Source organism: Aotus nancymaae, unplaced genomic scaffold, assembly GCF_030222135.1.
Source record: "Aotus nancymaae isolate 86718 unplaced genomic scaffold, 86718_ANA_hifiasm-v0.15.2.pri h1tg000029l, whole genome shotgun sequence".
Taxonomy (NCBI): domain Eukaryota; kingdom Metazoa; phylum Chordata; class Mammalia; order Primates; family Aotidae; genus Aotus; species Aotus nancymaae.
This window is the reverse complement of record NW_026988442.1, coordinates 41,031,940-41,047,845: the sequence shown is the minus strand read 5'-3', so window position 1 is coordinate 41,047,845 and position 15,906 is coordinate 41,031,940. Positions and strand designations below refer to the sequence as shown.

The 15,906-nt window shown below is 54.2% G+C and overlaps 1 protein-coding gene across 4 annotated transcripts; it reads right to left on the bottom strand.

The window, feature by feature from the left end:
- Positions 1-339: 339 nt before the first annotated feature.
- LSM14B (LSM family member 14B) lies at positions 340-13,908 on the bottom strand. 4 transcript variants are annotated; one of them, XM_021672437.2, is made up of 10 exons: positions 13,778-13,908; positions 12,026-12,189; positions 9,084-9,219; positions 7,820-7,936; positions 5,551-5,718; positions 5,208-5,285; positions 4,820-4,981; positions 3,993-4,143; positions 2,027-2,212; positions 1,247-1,336 (listed from the first exon to the last, which is right to left on the bottom strand). In XM_021672437.2, exons 1-9 carry the CDS (start codon positions 13,902-13,904, stop codon positions 2,041-2,043), a joined length of 1,275 nt encoding a protein of 424 aa, XP_021528112.1. In that variant the 5' UTR covers positions 13,905-13,908; the 3' UTR covers positions 1,247-1,336; positions 2,027-2,040. The 4 variants fall into 4 exon arrangements, with proteins under 4 accessions (XP_021528113.1, XP_021528112.1, XP_021528114.1 ...); XM_021672438.2 differs by lacking the exon at positions 2,027-2,212 and having other exon boundaries at positions 340-1,336; XM_021672439.2 differs by lacking the exon at positions 5,208-5,285.
- Between the last annotated feature and the right edge of the window lie 1,998 nt (positions 13,909-15,906).

Below are 15,906 nucleotides of genomic sequence, written 5' to 3'. Positions count from 1 at the left end.
TACCAAGGTGCTTATGTTCAACAAAATGACCTGTCACTCAGGACGCATGCGTATACTAAAGTTCTGACCCATTGACTCATGCAACAAATGTAGACCCCAAATGTAGACCCTGCCCTCCCTCCACCCACCTTTAAAACAAAAACACAAAAGAACAATATACAACAGAGGGGAATATGCTCTTGGTCAACTGACCTTGCAAAAAAGACTGGCTCATTTCCAAGTAGATGAGAACACCAAAGTGTGTGGCCAAAGTCCAGCAATGACTGACTGGCACAGGTCAGAGCCTGGCAGGGACCACAGAAGGGCCAAGGTGCCACAGGGGCTCATCCCAAGCTCCAACTGCGACCTGGAAGCTTATGGACACCAGGCTCTGTGCAGCAGCTCCGTGGCTGGCGTCCGGGGCCACTGGCCACTATTCCCAAGTGCTTCTAATCCACCCACCCCTGGCCAGTCCCAACCTTGACAACATTACTGTGGGTGTCATCAGGGTGGTCTGGTTCACTTATACAACACGATCCATAGCACAACCCCTTCCGTGCCCTTCACCCACCCGCCCCCCTCCCACAGCTGTGCTGGCCCTGCCTGACTCCTGAGACCCCACCCTTGGCAGTGCCAGGCCAGCAGCACCAGGGGCCAGGGTTACAGAGATGCATTTGGCTGCCGCATCTGCCAAATGAGATTTGGTTTCACTTTTAAAAGTCAAAGCTGTCATTAAAAAAAAAAGTCACAAAGTGCCAGGCGCAGTGGCTCACGCCTGTAATCCCAGCACTTTGGGAGGCCGAGGCGGGTGGATCACAAGGTCAAGAGATCGAGACCATCCTGGTCAACATGGTGAAACCTCGTCTCTACTAAAAATACAAAAAATTAGCTGGGCATGGTGGCGCGTGCCTGTAATCCCAGCTACTCGGGAGGCTGAGGCAGGAGAATTGCCTGAACGCAGGAGGCGGAGGTTGCGGTGAGCCGAGGTCGCGCCATTGCACTCCAGCCTGGGTAACAAGAGCGAAACTCCGTCTCAAAAAAAAAAAAAAAAAAAAGTCACAAAGTAAGGATTCAGCTTTCGCTATAGAAACCTTTTTGCAAAATACCAAAACCTTAGAATTAGGCTATGTGCAACTAAAGGAAACACAGGTAAAACACCTCAAAGAGGTTACCCATGAATACTTCCCCAAAACAAGTGGTTCTAACTCAGACCGTGTCCAAGTTAAGTCCAAAACATAAGTAGCAGTATGGGAATCTTCCAAACTCCGTAAACAAAGTGACCACGTCTCCCTGTAAGTGCAGCGTTTTCCTTGTGTCCTGACACACAGACTCATTTCTGCGCCACTTCAGTAGGAGCCTGCAAGAGATGACAGGAAGTCAAACAGCTGCTGGGAGAAGCCGGCACTGCTGCCCCTGCTGGCCAGCAGGAGCTGCTCAGCCTCCCTCCGGCCCCTGCTGAGTCAAGCCAGCTTCACCATTCCTCTCGCAGCCCACTCAGAATCCTACTATACAACACACTGGGGACAGGAAGCAGCTAGTGGCAGAAGGCCTAGTCCCTCCAGGGCCCACCTGGCCACCCCAAGGCCCTGGGGTGGGGTCGGCACCAGGCACCCTATGCGGGACGCTCTGCCCAGACACTAAGGTGCCCAGAAGTCCACTGGAATCTTGTTAAAAACAAAGCCTCTGTTATTTAGGGCCAGCTGGGCCGAGATGCTGGCCTTGGAGCAAGCTCTCTCGCTGGCTTCACTCGGGTGGCGAGACCCCAGCCACTCCACACCCGCAGGGCCTCACCTTCCACACCTATCTCTCTTGGAGGATGCTGGGGCCTGGGTCCTGCCCCCACAGATTCGGGGTTAGTTGGCCAAGAGCCCCCTGGGTAAGACAGGGTCGAGGCCCTCAGTTTGGCTTTGACACCTCTGGGCCTCTCTTCCTGGGAAACTGAGCCTGTTCTTCCCAACATTCCCCCAGCTCCTGAGCTCTCCAGGTGCACCTGATCCTACACCCTCCCACCAAAGCATCCAGAAATCCAGAAGACTTGTCCACTCACCTATGACTACATCCTCACACCCTGCCAGTTCCAGCTCTGTGGGAAGTGGGGTTGCGACGGGTGGTCCCATTGCCCCTGCCTCCTCGGAATCCACCCCGAGAACTGCGGCCACGAAGAAACCTCCCTGACACCCCAAAGGTCTCCGTGTTGAGCTTCCTCTCTTCAGCCCACGTTGTCCGCCTGGAGCTAAACCATAGAGGAAATGCTGATTGTAGCAAGCACTGACTTCCAGGCTTCTGGCCAGGCCTGTCCTCAGGGCAGCCCAGGGAAGGAGGGACAGACTTATCAGGGCCACTACAGGGAAGGGGTGGCCCTGTCAGCACTGGAGTCCAGCTCCAGCACTGCAGGTGCTCCCTGTCACATTTCCAACCAGGACTGTCCCCACAGTGGACAGGGGCTCAGGATCCATCTCTACCATCTCTGTCACCACAGGCGAGCAGTGATATTAGTTGGCTATCAAGGCAGCCCCTGTTGCTTGCTGGGCACACAGAGGAGCCCTGAGGAGGCTGAGGGGCCCAGGAGACCCGAGGCTGGAACATCAAGTGGACCGTCCTAGACGAGGAGGGGGCTAGGCTAGAGGTCCCTGGAATCTGATGCTTCTGCTTTGGGAGTTGGGAAGATGGGGATACAGCACAGACACCTATGCCACCCAAACAAGCCGCTGGTGGGAGACTGTCTCCCACATCCAACTGTGTGTCCAGCACACCCAGCACTCCCACCAATGCAGACAGCAGCTCCAGGGCAGCACACCAACCCCGAGCTCCTCTTCAGCAGAAAACCTGCTGCTCACACAGACTTCTGTGTTTAAAGAAATAGCTACTCCACCCATCAGCTGCCCAGGCCAAAAGACTGAGGAGTCATTCTGGACTCTTCTCACGTCATGTTGGCCAATTCTGTTAGCGCCACCTTCAAGATAACATTCAGACTCTACCCCTTCCCTCTGTCACCACCACTGGCGGGTTCCAAGCCACCTGTGCTGCAGCACTGGCCCCCAAACTGGCCAGTAAGCAGCCACACTTGCCCACTGTCCAATCACTCTCACCAAGGATGCCGTAAAACATCAGACAGCACCACTCTTCAGCTCAAAACCCTCTGATGGCTTCCCTCGGCACTTGGAACAAAATCCACAGTCACTGCCTTGCCTTACACAACCCTACAGAAACCCATCCCCCAGACGCGGCCTGTCTGGAAGTGCCTCCTGCACTCATCTGCACAGCCTGCTCCACCCATGAGAACTGATCATCCACTTCCCATTGCATCCACAGCTCCAGCGCATCGCCCTGGCTGCCTGGCCTTCCACGACACACTGTTCTATTTCTCGCCTGGCAGAACAGGAGCCTGAGGAGGTGAGGCTCTCCTAGCCTGCCTTGCGCATCCCTGTCAACACCCCGTGGCATGTCTGGCACTTAGTCAAATGGCCCCAAGTCTCCACGCCAGGCCTGCACTGTAGATGCCACCCTCTCTAGGTTGCTCCATGGGACATCTGACCAGCTGTTAGGTGTGAAAAATAAAACACACCACATGGTTCCTGGCCTCAATGAAGTGAAGGAAGACCAGTGTGACCATGTTCTAGCCGCATGCCTCAGGCTGCAAAGCAAGGTCTCCGGCCGCTGTGGCAGCAGGACCAGCAAGCAGACCACAGTGAGGCGCGCTGAATGTAGACACAGGTCTGCCGGGGGGCGGGGTGGGGGGAGGGGCGGTGCAACCCAGCCTTTGTGGGGACAGGACACCAAAGCCAAGAGGAAACACGGGCTTGACCTCAGTCGACTCCTTGGGTCGGGACCCCCAAGAGGCTTCCCACACACAACCTGCTGGGACTCCCACGCCCATCACATAGAAATGCAAGCAGGACCCTAGAACAGCTACCCTGGGCCTCTGGGTCCAGCTGTGTCTTCAGGTGAGGGCCCTCAGTCCTGTCCTTTCTAGACTGCAGGACTGTCCTACCCTCATCCATTCAGCCTCTCACCTGGTCTTGAGTTCAGAAGAGATGTTGTCAAAGAATGACTTGGATTTGTCATAGTAGCAGTTGGGCCCCAGAAGGTCTTCCTCGGCCAGCGTTTCGTCGCTCTGGGTCACCACAGCTGGGTCCTTCTCTTCCCCCTTCTCAGCCTTGTCATCTATAAAGAGAAGCAGAACACATGGAGCACAGGAGGGGCAGACAGCACAGCCTTCTAGCAGGGTGTTCCTCCGGACCCACTCAGTAGCCACCTCAGGCTGAGACATAACCTACACCTTGTGCTAAGCAGAGAGATCTCCTTCTACCTTCTCAGCACAGGTCTCCTTCCGCTGTCTGGGCCATGCAGTCTGCACCTTATCCCGTGTTCACACCTCCCTCCCGGTAGCAAACTCCTCCTCGTTTCATTAACTCCTCACTCCAGCTCACCACCAGCCTGGCTTCCCTTTCCTCCAGGAATTGCTTTTTATTTTTTTCTTCTGAGACGGAGTCTTGCTTTGTCACCCAGGCTGGAGTGCAGTGGTAGAATCTTGGCTCACTGGCACTGCAATCTCCACCTCCTGGGTTCAAACGATTCTCTTGTCTCAGCCTCCTGAGTAGATGGAATTACAGGCGCCCACCACCATGCCCAGCTAATTTTTGTATTTTTAGTAGAGAGGAGGTTTTGCGGTGTTGGCCAGGCTGGTGTTGAACTCCTGACCTCAGGTGATCCACCCACCTTGGCGTCCCAAAGTACTGAGATTACAGGTGTGAACTACCACACCTGGCCAGGCGTCTCTTCTTAACACTCTCTAGGGGTACTCCTGTGGGGAGGATAATTTTCATAGAATGAGCCAAACCTTTAAAATTCAGTTTCTTCTTAAACTCTTTGTCAAGCTCCTCTCGGTTGAACTGGGCATTTGCACTCTCAAAATCAAAGTCGCCCTCAAATTTGATTGTGTTTTCCTTGACATTAGTTGGACGGTTTTGCCCTCTGGAGCGATTCCTCGTTCGCCTGTTTCCTGTGAGGAGAAAGGACAGCACTGGCTAAAGTAGGTCACTAACCCAAGCACCTCACAAGCAGTTTCCAGGCACACCCACGAGGCAGCAGAGGGGGCAGAGCACACAAGCAGCGACTTCACACCAGCACCCCTGAAAAATTGTCACCCAGAGAAGCAGGCAGGAGGGCAAGCAGAGCTCAGCCTGATCACTCATGGCCTCCAGAAGTCAAGTGGCAACAAGAGTTACCTGATCGCCTCCTCTGAGGTCTTCTGTTCTCATCATTCACCTGCCCTTGAGTTTGCACAGCTGCCGGCTGGACTACATCTAAGGCGCAAAAGGGAAGAGTAAGGCGAAGCTCCTGCAGAAGCCGGAAGCCAGAACCCAGCTGTGGAAGCAGGCACCACCACCACGGGGCACACGGCCAGGGCAGCACTGCAGGAGGCTGCTGCATGGGCCTGCCCTGCAAAAGCACATGGGGCTTAGAATGGGGGAGTAGTATTTTTTAATTAAAAAAAAAAAAATAGCCCAGGAAGTAGTGTGCCACTTTTAGAACATCAAGCAAACTCCAGGAAAATATGTGTTCAATTACCGCTGGTGGTCTTGGTGCTCGGGGGGGCCTGACGACCATTGAGCTGCGTCCCTGTGGTACCCTTGCCAGGTAACAGCCTTTTAGTATTCAGGTTATCAGCAGAACCAGTCTGGACACCCTGCTCCACCATGGGGCTCTTGCTGACTGGGATGGATGGAAAACCAGCTCCTGAATTGAGGAGGGGAGGAAGGTTTAAAAACAGAGAGAAAAGAAGCAAGACTTAGACCTCCAGACATTTCTCTTCTGCTGGCATGTCAGGAAGGAAAGGAGGGTAACTGCCTAGAGGTTCTACCAAATCCAAGCAAAGTTCCCCGAGACTGGGCTGTTCCCTCTGAGGCTAGCCCAGGCAGCAAAAGAAGGCCAAGTCACTGGGCGGCACCAAGGCCAGTTCATCTTTGGACTGCCCACCCCCAAAGTCCTGAGCTCCCCAAGTTAGGGAACCTCAAGGAGAGGAAAAACACTATGCCTACCAACAGGTACCTTCCCAGTGGTATAGAAACAGCTTTCTTAAAACCATACATGCACCAATCCCAAAGGGGCTCAGTAGCCCCAAGAGCCTGGTGAATTTAGGATCTGAAAATCTGTTTCATTCTGGTCCATACTGGAGAAGAACCAGCCCAGCCTGGGATTTTCTAGAAAATGCAGTGATCGAATTCTGAAGTTAAATTCTAGAACACTGTCATTTCCACTTAAGGCACAATAAAACTAAAAACGATGAAGTAGGAGCTGACTTTCGAGAGGGGAGCAGCCTACACTTCTCTCAAGGGCAAAGGCCCATCATGAAGACACAAAGGGCTCCTAGGTGGCCTTCAGCAAGGGGCTGTGCTTATGAGACTGCAGTCTCTGGGCCCATGCGCAGGGGATGAACCCTCAGAAACCAGGCCCTCTGAACCAGGAGGAAAAAGGGAAACACCACCCACCTCCTCTCCATCTCCTCCCTTTCCAAAGTTCCAGGACCTGTGGGGACCCTAAACAGGACAATGTGGAACTGGGTACAAGTGAATAGAGATCCGAAACAGAAACATGCCCTAACCACAGGAAAATTATTAGAGGAACAGCCCAATACACATGAAGACTGAGGATCTCACCTGTTTTCATGAAATAGACACTAAAATTAAAAAAAAAAAAAAAAAACCAGTGTAGAAAAATTCCTTGTAACCAGATCAAGAGAAGCTCTCAAAAGGCAGGCCAGAACGGCTCTGTATAGAGGTCTGGTAAGTGTCCTCTGGCAGGAATGCACCCAGCCACTTTCTCACCGATCGTCTAAATCAGCATGACTGGCCTGGAGATGAACACAGCACTGCCTGCTTCCTGATCATACCGTGACTACAGGGGCATGGATCTGGGGCTTGTCTGCTTTTTACACAACCAACTAGTTCAAGCAAAGTCTTGCCCTGTGAGTAGGTTTAGGTAAATGATCCTAAAAGCAACGAAGTATCTGTGTTATTTTTAAGTGGGAAAAAAATTACTATTCTCTAACTCAGATACACGGAGTGCATGCAGGATTCGGAAAGCAGCACTTGCAGAACGACAGACTGACAGCAGCTGTGTGCCATAAGGAAAGCCCCGGCATCATCCCGGACCAGGGCCAGGTAATGGTGAGGGTTCCAGCTTGTCGCGGAGCACAGGGTACTATGTGTAACACATAAACACACAAGATCGTCAATGTGAATTTTAGAACTTCAGGGTAAATAAGTAAAATGTGAGGAAAAGTCTAGAAACCCCACAGGTGCCACCACCACCACAGCACAGAGACAGGTGGTGTGCACCAGCACTGGCCAGCTGGCCATCAGGCAGACACTGTCCACCTGGCCAAACAGTTGGGGACTGTCACCCAAATCCCCAATTTTGAATCCCCTAAAACAGTGAGCTATGCACCACACAGATCAAAGAGCAGCACGGGCATGTGAGGTGCTTTGGGGAGTCCCACTGCAGCACTCTAGAACACATTTAGGACCCAGCAAAAACCCCAGGGAAATGACTTTCTGTGAACAGTGAAGTTTCCCGTATGCAGTAGTCATGGTACAAGTCAACAGAGACCCTGGACCCAATGAGAGTGAACAAAGTACTCCGCTAATTCTTCATAATCCCTTCTTTAACACTGAGAGTTCATAAATCAGGACCATGTGCTGAAGCAAACAGGCAGCTCAGCGGCCGCATGGGCTTGGCAAATGATCTGGTACAGCTACTATCATTCTGTCTGCTGGTTTACCCCTCGCTCTCAGAATGGTTTGCAAGACAGCATGCAGTTCTCCCAAACTGCTGTTACCCTTGGCAGTGAGCTGCTGTGGCTCTGAGGACAAGTCAAGCTCTGAAACGGGCTGTGGAGATGGAGAAGAGCTAGGGCTGGAAGCAGCGGCTGAGGCTGGAGGGCTTACCAACTTCTCTAAAGGAAGATAAAGGAGAAAGAGCAAAAAGAAAGCACACAAATAAGTCAGGATATATTTGTCTTGTGTCCAGCAAGCTTGGAAAGAGCCAAGCAACCTCTTGTAGGACTCTGTCATACAAACATATTTTAGAAATAGGGAGCTGAGCTGGGAAGGCCACCTGTCACACTAGGAACAGCAACCAAGACAGTCACAATTTGTAGCAGCAAGTGGCCTACAGACCTTATTTAGGGTTCCCTGTCTCACTACTTCATGCTGGATTCTGAGCAAGGGTGATGGATCACCAGTCAATTCTACACTCTGAGCCCATCTGCAAGGCTAGGTCCAGGTCAAGGATACCACGGGATTTCTCTCTACATATGGAGAATAGAATCATATTCTGGGGTGATTCAATCTCAGTTGAAACCATTTTTGAGTGAGGCACTTACAGTAGAATAATAAACATGATGGGTAGGTTTGTATTTAACTTCTATATTTACAGGCTTATAAATGTACAAATAGCTAAACCTCATCTGTAATACTACATATATATCAGTTATTTCTTCTTTCAAGCAGCTATAAAGGACTTCCACCTATTTATCTATTTTTTGAGACAAAGTCTCACTGTGTCACCCAGGCTGGAGTGCAGTGGCACAATCTTAGCTTACTGAAACCTCCACTCCCAGGGTTAAGCAATTCTAGTGCCTCAACCTCCCAAGTAGCTGGGATTACAGGTGTGTGCCACCATGCCTAGCTAATTTTTGTATTTCTTATACAGACAGAATTCCACCATGCTGTTCAGGCTGGTCTTGAACTCCTGACCTAAGGTGATTCACCCGCCTTGGCCTCCCAAAGTGCTGGGATTATAAGCGTGAACCACCATGCCTGGCCCAGGACTTCCACCTAGATCCATGCTGACTCTTAGAATGAATTTCGATTGGATTCATCTGTTCCAACACTCAGGCCTCCGCCTCTTTTACTCTCAGTCAAGTAGTTTACTAAAAGCTCTCACAAGCTGAAGATTCACTGGGTAATTTACTAAGTCTGTAGTAAAACAGTCTACGAGCTGAACATGACAAGAATGCACGTCCCCACCCTCAGGCTCCATCGCTCCACTCAGTGAGTTACACACAAGGATAGTTTACCAGACAGAAACAGGTCACTCACCTAGACCCAGGGAGGCGGCATACTGCTGGCTGAGCAGGGAGCTGGCCGCCAGCGGGCCATAGGGCGCCATCCCTCGGAAGGGGCTGTAAGGCACGTGCGGCTGGAAGGGCGAGGCGGAGGCAGAGCCCAGGGAAGACTGAACAACGAGACACTCAGGTGAGAACAGAGAAGGCTATCCTTTCAGCCCGCACACCTGCATCAGGGCACTTGTTCAGGTGGGAAACAAGCGCTGTCCCATTAGCCTGCAGCTTTGAGATGCCGGAGGAGCCCTTGGGGTGCAAGTTTCCAGTAGGGCAAGAGCTGCCTTTTCCACAGTACTTCATTTCCAATTCTACCTGTCCATAAAGTTCTTTTTTTTGTTGTTGTTTTTTGAGATAGTCTTGCTCTGTCACCCAGGCTGGAGTGCAGTGGTGCAAACTCGGCTCACTGCAATGTCCACCTCCCAGGTTCAAGCGATTCTCCTGCCTCAGCCTCCCAAGTAGCTGAGATTACAGGCGCCCACCACCGTACCCAGCTAATTTTTGTATTTTTAGTAGAGACAGGGTTTTGCCATGTTGGCCGGGCTGGTCTTGAACTTCTGATCTCAAATGATCCGTCTGCCTCCGCCTTACAAAGCGCTGGGATTACAGGGGTCTTGTCCATGTAATTCTAACCCAGATTCTCCTAATTCAAAGCCATTAGATGGCTCCCCACTGCTCGCAAAGCCTGCCCTGTGTGACTGCACCTTCCAAGATGGGTGCTCAGCACGGAACCTGGTGCAGTCTCAACCCCAAAGGAGCCAATGAATGTTTACATTTAGAAGTGAAGAAAATGTTAACCTGGGCTCCTTGGTAAAAAATAAGCCATAACCCAATAGGTGGGCATGTGGCATCAGACTTGTAAATCTGGGGTGTTGCACAACAGCAGCCTGTAACATCTGGGCGTAACCCAAGGGCAAGCCCTGCAGTCCCGGCAGGTACATCACTCCACTCACAGCAGTTGCGCAGGGCTCAGCCTTCTCCAACCAGAAACTAAGGGCAAACGCTTTGCCCCAAGCATCACAGGTCCAGGGGCATCTACTCACACTACGCACACATGCCACATACACATACACACACACACACACACAGCATCCACTCATACTACACTACACACACGCCTCAGACACACACAGAGCATCCACTCATACACTACACTATACCACACACACACACCACACAACACACACAGAGCATCTACTCATACTACACTATACCACACACACACAGAGCATCCACTCATACTACACTACACCACACACACAAAAACACACACAGCATCCACTCATACTACACTACACTATACCACACACACACACAGCATCCACTCATACTACACTTCACTGCACACACACACACACACGCCTCACACACAGAGCATCCACTCGTACACTACACTATACCACACACACACACCACACACACACACAGAGCAGCCACTCATACTACACTACACACAGAGCATCCACTCATACTACACTACATCACACACACACACAGCATCCATACTACACTACACTACACACACACACAGAGCATCCACTCATACACTACACTATACCACACACACACAACACACACACACAGCATCCACTCATTCACTACACTATACCACACACACACAAACACACACACAGCATCCACTCATACTACACTACACCACACACACAGCATCCACTCATACTACACTGCACTACACACACACACACACGCCTCACACACAGAGCATCCACTCATACACTACACTATACCACACACACAGAGCATCCATTCATACTACACTACAAACAGAGCATCCACTCATACTACACACCACACACACACACACACAGCATCCACTCATACTACACTGCACTACACACACACACACACGCCTCACACACAGAGCATCCACTCATACTACACTACACCACACACACACACACAGCATCCACTCATACTATACTGCACTACACACACACACACACGCCTCACACACAGGGCATCCACTCATACACTACACTATACCACACAGAGCATCCACTCATACTACACTACACACACAGCATCCACTCATACTACACTACACTATACCACACACACACACACACACACAGAGCATCCACTCATACTACACTACACCACACACACACACAGCATCCACTCATACTACACTACACCACACACACACACACAGCATTCACTCATACTACACTACACTACACCACACACACACAGCATCCACTCATACTACACTACACTACACCACACACACACACAGCATCCACTCATACTACACTACACTACACCACACACACACACACAGCATCCACTCATACTACACTACACTATACCACACACACACACACAGCATCCACTCATACTACACTACACTATACCACACACACACACACAGAGCATCCACTCATACTACACTACACTATACCACACACACACACACACAGAGCATCCACTCATACTACACTACACCACACACACACAGCATCCACTCATACTACACTACACTACACACACAGAGCATCCACTCACACACTACACTATACCACACACACACACACAGAGCATCCACTCATACACTACACTACACACACACACAGAGCATCCACTCATAAACTACACTATACACACACACTACTCATGCACACGAACATCCACTCTACACTACACACACACACACGTGCACGCATGTGTGCACCAGGCTCCCCAGCTCTCCATCCTTAAGAGCCATGCTACACAGCACAGGCCACCTACTGTGTGCTACAAGAATCACCTTCCGTGGGAACAGCAACAGCCTCGACAAAAGCTAAGCCACTTTAAATGAAAAGGTTATTCCTCACACTGGGCATCTGACCCGACATGCCACCAAGCTCCACGTGGAGACCGGCATCTCTCACAGCGTGCACACAGGGCCAGTGGCACACTCACCTGGACAATGGCGGGATCCTGCGGGAGTGTGTGCTGAGCTTTCGGAGGTTCACACACAGTGATATCTTTGATGTCACTTCCCCGGAAAATGATGTACTCATAAATCTCTTCTCTGGGGGGAGCAGGCCTATCTGTGGGACGGTCTTCAGTGCCAAAGGACCTCACTTATGAGTGGAGAAAGAGAAGCGTTAAGGTGTTGTCCTCAGCCAGTTCAATCAACCCCGACGCAACTGCTCTTAAGCCTTCCAGAAGACAGCGGCACCTGCTCCGAGCCACAACACAGCACCCCAGGTCCACATTTCAACATCTACTTAACGCCCCCATTTTCAGTGGACAATGCAGATAGCTCCAGACAGTTCTATATCACAAAGATGACAAGAACTATTTCACAGACTGTCTCCTGTGCGAACACAGAGCTCTCAGCAAAACAAGGCTTGCTTCACAAGGCTTTCCTGTTCACACCAGACTCTGCAAATCAAACAGCCAGCTTGCTGCCTTATGCCTGACGCCTCAGCACACATTGCGCCTGGAGTGGGGGGCGGGCAGTTTTCTCGCGAAGGAACCTAGGTGAGCGTTCCCCTTACTCTTCCATCCACGACAGGCCTTGGAACAGCTGCCATAGAAACAAGGGACCCCGACCCCAGCTTCCGCACCTCTAAGGGATTCTGAGCCCGAGGGACTTGTTGGGGTAGCAGCCCCTAAGCGGCAGGCTTGCGGGAGCCCTACCGAGTCTCTTTTCAGCAGGCCTCCAGGGGCAGCGCTGGGAGGGACAGCAGCTTCTAACTGGCAAAGGCACAACTCCTACGGAGTCCTGGGCCCACGCTGGACCTCGGCTTCCCTAACCGGGCTCTCCCGCAGTGAGTGGGTGCACGGCCCTGGCACGCTCCGCGAGCTCCCGCGCCACGCGGGACACGGGCTTCAAAACCTGACAGTCTCGGTTTGGAGTGAGTGCGTCTGACACCTAAGAGCCCCGGGGAGTCGAGCGCCGGATCCAGCACACACGGGACTAGGGCAGAGCCGGCAGCAGCGGCACTTCGCGCTGGGAGGCAGGGAAGGGCGCTCCGCATCTTCTCGGGGGCGAGGACAAAGGGACTGTGCCCACCCGCTGCCTCGACCTCAGAGCCTGGACCTCCCTGGAGTCAGAGAGGAGCCCCTTCCTCGAAGCCTCCCGGCGCCCACAGCGGGGTGTCAGCACCGGGGAAGCCACAGGCGGGAGCGTCGGTCTCGACCCGGGCATCGGCCGCCGCCGGGTGCTCCTGCCCGGGCAGGACGCTGCATCAGGGCGCAGGATTCGCCTGCTCAAGGCCACAGCTGTCTAATGGGTTCCAGAAAGGATCGCCGGATCCGCGCGGGGTCACGCCGCCCCCGGCCGCGAGGCTTCCCCGCAGGGAGCAGCGCCGCCGCCGGGAGCCGCCCTGGCCCTCGGAGGCGGCACCTGCGGGGCCGGGCTGGGCGGCCGAGGGGGCGGCGTCGCGGGGGCCGGGCCCGTCCCTCCCCAAACGCCGCCCGGCGCCCGCGCACAATAACGCCGCCCGGGGAGACCATTGTGCGGCCGGCCGCGCCGGGGCAGGGCGTGTGAAGGCGCGGGCCGCGGGTCTCAACGCCGGGCGCGGGGACGCTCGGCAGGCGGGGTCTGAGCGCCGGGCCCCGCGGGTACGGGGGTCTCAACGCCGGGCTCCGGAGCGCCCCTGGGCTGCTGGCGGACGGGGGTCGTCGGGCGGCTGGGGCCGGCGGGCGGGCGGCGGCCGCTACCTTTGGCGAGCGCCACGGTGGAGTTGTCGGTGTCGATGGTGTAGAGGATGCCCTCGTAGCGGATCTGCGCCTTGGAGATGAGGCTGATCTTGCTGCCCAGATACGGGGTGCCTGAGGAGCCGCTCATGGCGGCGGCCGGGGCGCGTCGGGCCGCCGGGGGGGATAAGCGCCGGGCCGCGGCCCGCTCCGCCACCGCACGGTGGCCTGGCCGCCCGCTCCTGCGCTCCTCCGCCCTGCCGCCGCCGCCGGGGCGCCTCCTCGCCGCCGCCCGAGGGGCCTGCGCGGGCACCGAGCGAACGAAGGAGGAGCGCGCGGCCGGGGCTCTGAGGGGAACCCGAGGGAGGAGGGGCCGCCGCAGCCACATCCGGGGCCTCGAGCCGCTACGCACCGCCCTCTCACGCTCGCCGCCCATTGGCTCGCTGCGCCCGCCGTCCTTTAAATATGGCCGCGCCGCCAGCTGGGGGGCGCGGCCGCGCGTCGCGCCTGCGCAACAAGGTGCCGCTGCCCGGAGGCGGGTCTTTTCGGCGCTCCGCCCCCCACGGCTGGCTCCCGGCGGGCCCCGCGCGGAGCTGGGCACTCGAGACTCAGCAGTCCGGGGGAGGGGTGGGAAGCGTCCCGGACGGAACGCGCGTGCGCGTGGGTGGGCGGCCGCTGTTTGCACGCTCGGTGGGCGGGGCCGGGGAGGAGCGCCAGGCCCCGCCCTCGCGCGTGCCGGCGCGGGCCCCGGAGCCTGGGCACGGCTAATTAGGGGTTTTTGTCCCCTTGGCCTCAGTTTCCCCTCCTACAGAAGTGGGGCCCAGGCGACTTCCTTATCCTGGGCCAGGTGCGCCTCTGACCCTCACCCTCGTGGGAGACCCGGGACCGGCGGAGGCCCTGAGCGCCGGGTGTTCCCGGGGAGTCCCGGGGACTCCCGCCCGGGTGCCCAGGTGCCGGCGGGGGGGCGGCAGCTCCTGCGACGGCGGCGCTTCCGGCGTGGCAGCCGCTAAATATAACATGCTGAGCACACTTTCTCTTTTAATCCTGCCACTCCTCCGAAAGCCTGCCGCAGCTTTCCAGTTCCACTAAAATAAATTCTGACTGGCTACCGGGGGCCTCGGAGGCCTCCGCTCGTCCCTGGGGCTGTGGCTCGGAGGCCTTGCCCACCTCCCGGGCCGTGGAGGAAGCTCGGCCACCCGCAGTTGCTTAACTGCGGGTCCTCCGCGTGATTAGTGACCGAGGGCGCGCGTGTGTTCTTTTTTTTGTCTCCCTTTTCACCGTGAACATCTTCAGATCAGGGACCAATATTGGGTTCCGGAAAAAAAAATCGTGGGTGGTGACTATAAAAATGCAATAGGCCTGGCGCCAAGGCTCACGCCTGTAATCCCATCCCTTTGGGAGGCGGAGGCGGGCGGATCACTTGAGGTGAGGAGTTCAGGACCAGCCTGGGCAACATGGTGAAACCCCGTCTCTACTAAAAATACAAAAAAAATTAGCTGGGCGTGGTGGCGGGCACCTGTAATCCCAGCTACTGGGGAGGCTGAGGCAGGAGAATCGCTTGAGCCTGAGAGGTGGAGGTGGCAGTGAGCAGAGATGGCACCACTGCACTCCAGACCCCGTCTCAAAAATAAATTTAAAAAATGAAGTAAAGTAAGATAGAAAATATCAGAAGGTGTGGCGTGGTGGCTCATGCCTGTAATCCCAGCACTTTGGGAGGCCGAGGTGGGTGCATCACAAGGTCAGAAGTTCAAGACCAGCCTGGCCAAGATGGTGAAACCCCGTGTCTACTAAAAATAAAAAAATTAGCCAGGCACGGGGGCAGGCTCCTGTAATTCCAGCTACCTGGGAGGCTGAGGCGGGAGAATTGCTTGAACCCGGGTGGCAGAGGTTGCAGTGAAGCTAAGATCAGGATGCTACACTCCAGCCTGGGCAATAGAATGAGACTCCATCTCAAAAAAAAAAAAAAAAAAAAGGAAAAGAAAAGAACTATCTTCCATGGCGAGAATAAGTATTATTTTGTGAAGTATTTATTTCACCTATTTGTTTTGAGTATAGACGTGGTAAGAACCTAAAATGTATTTCTGACTACGCTGAGAACTTCTTACCTGCCAGGCAGGATAGGTGCTGTGACTCCCCATTTGACAGAGGGGGAA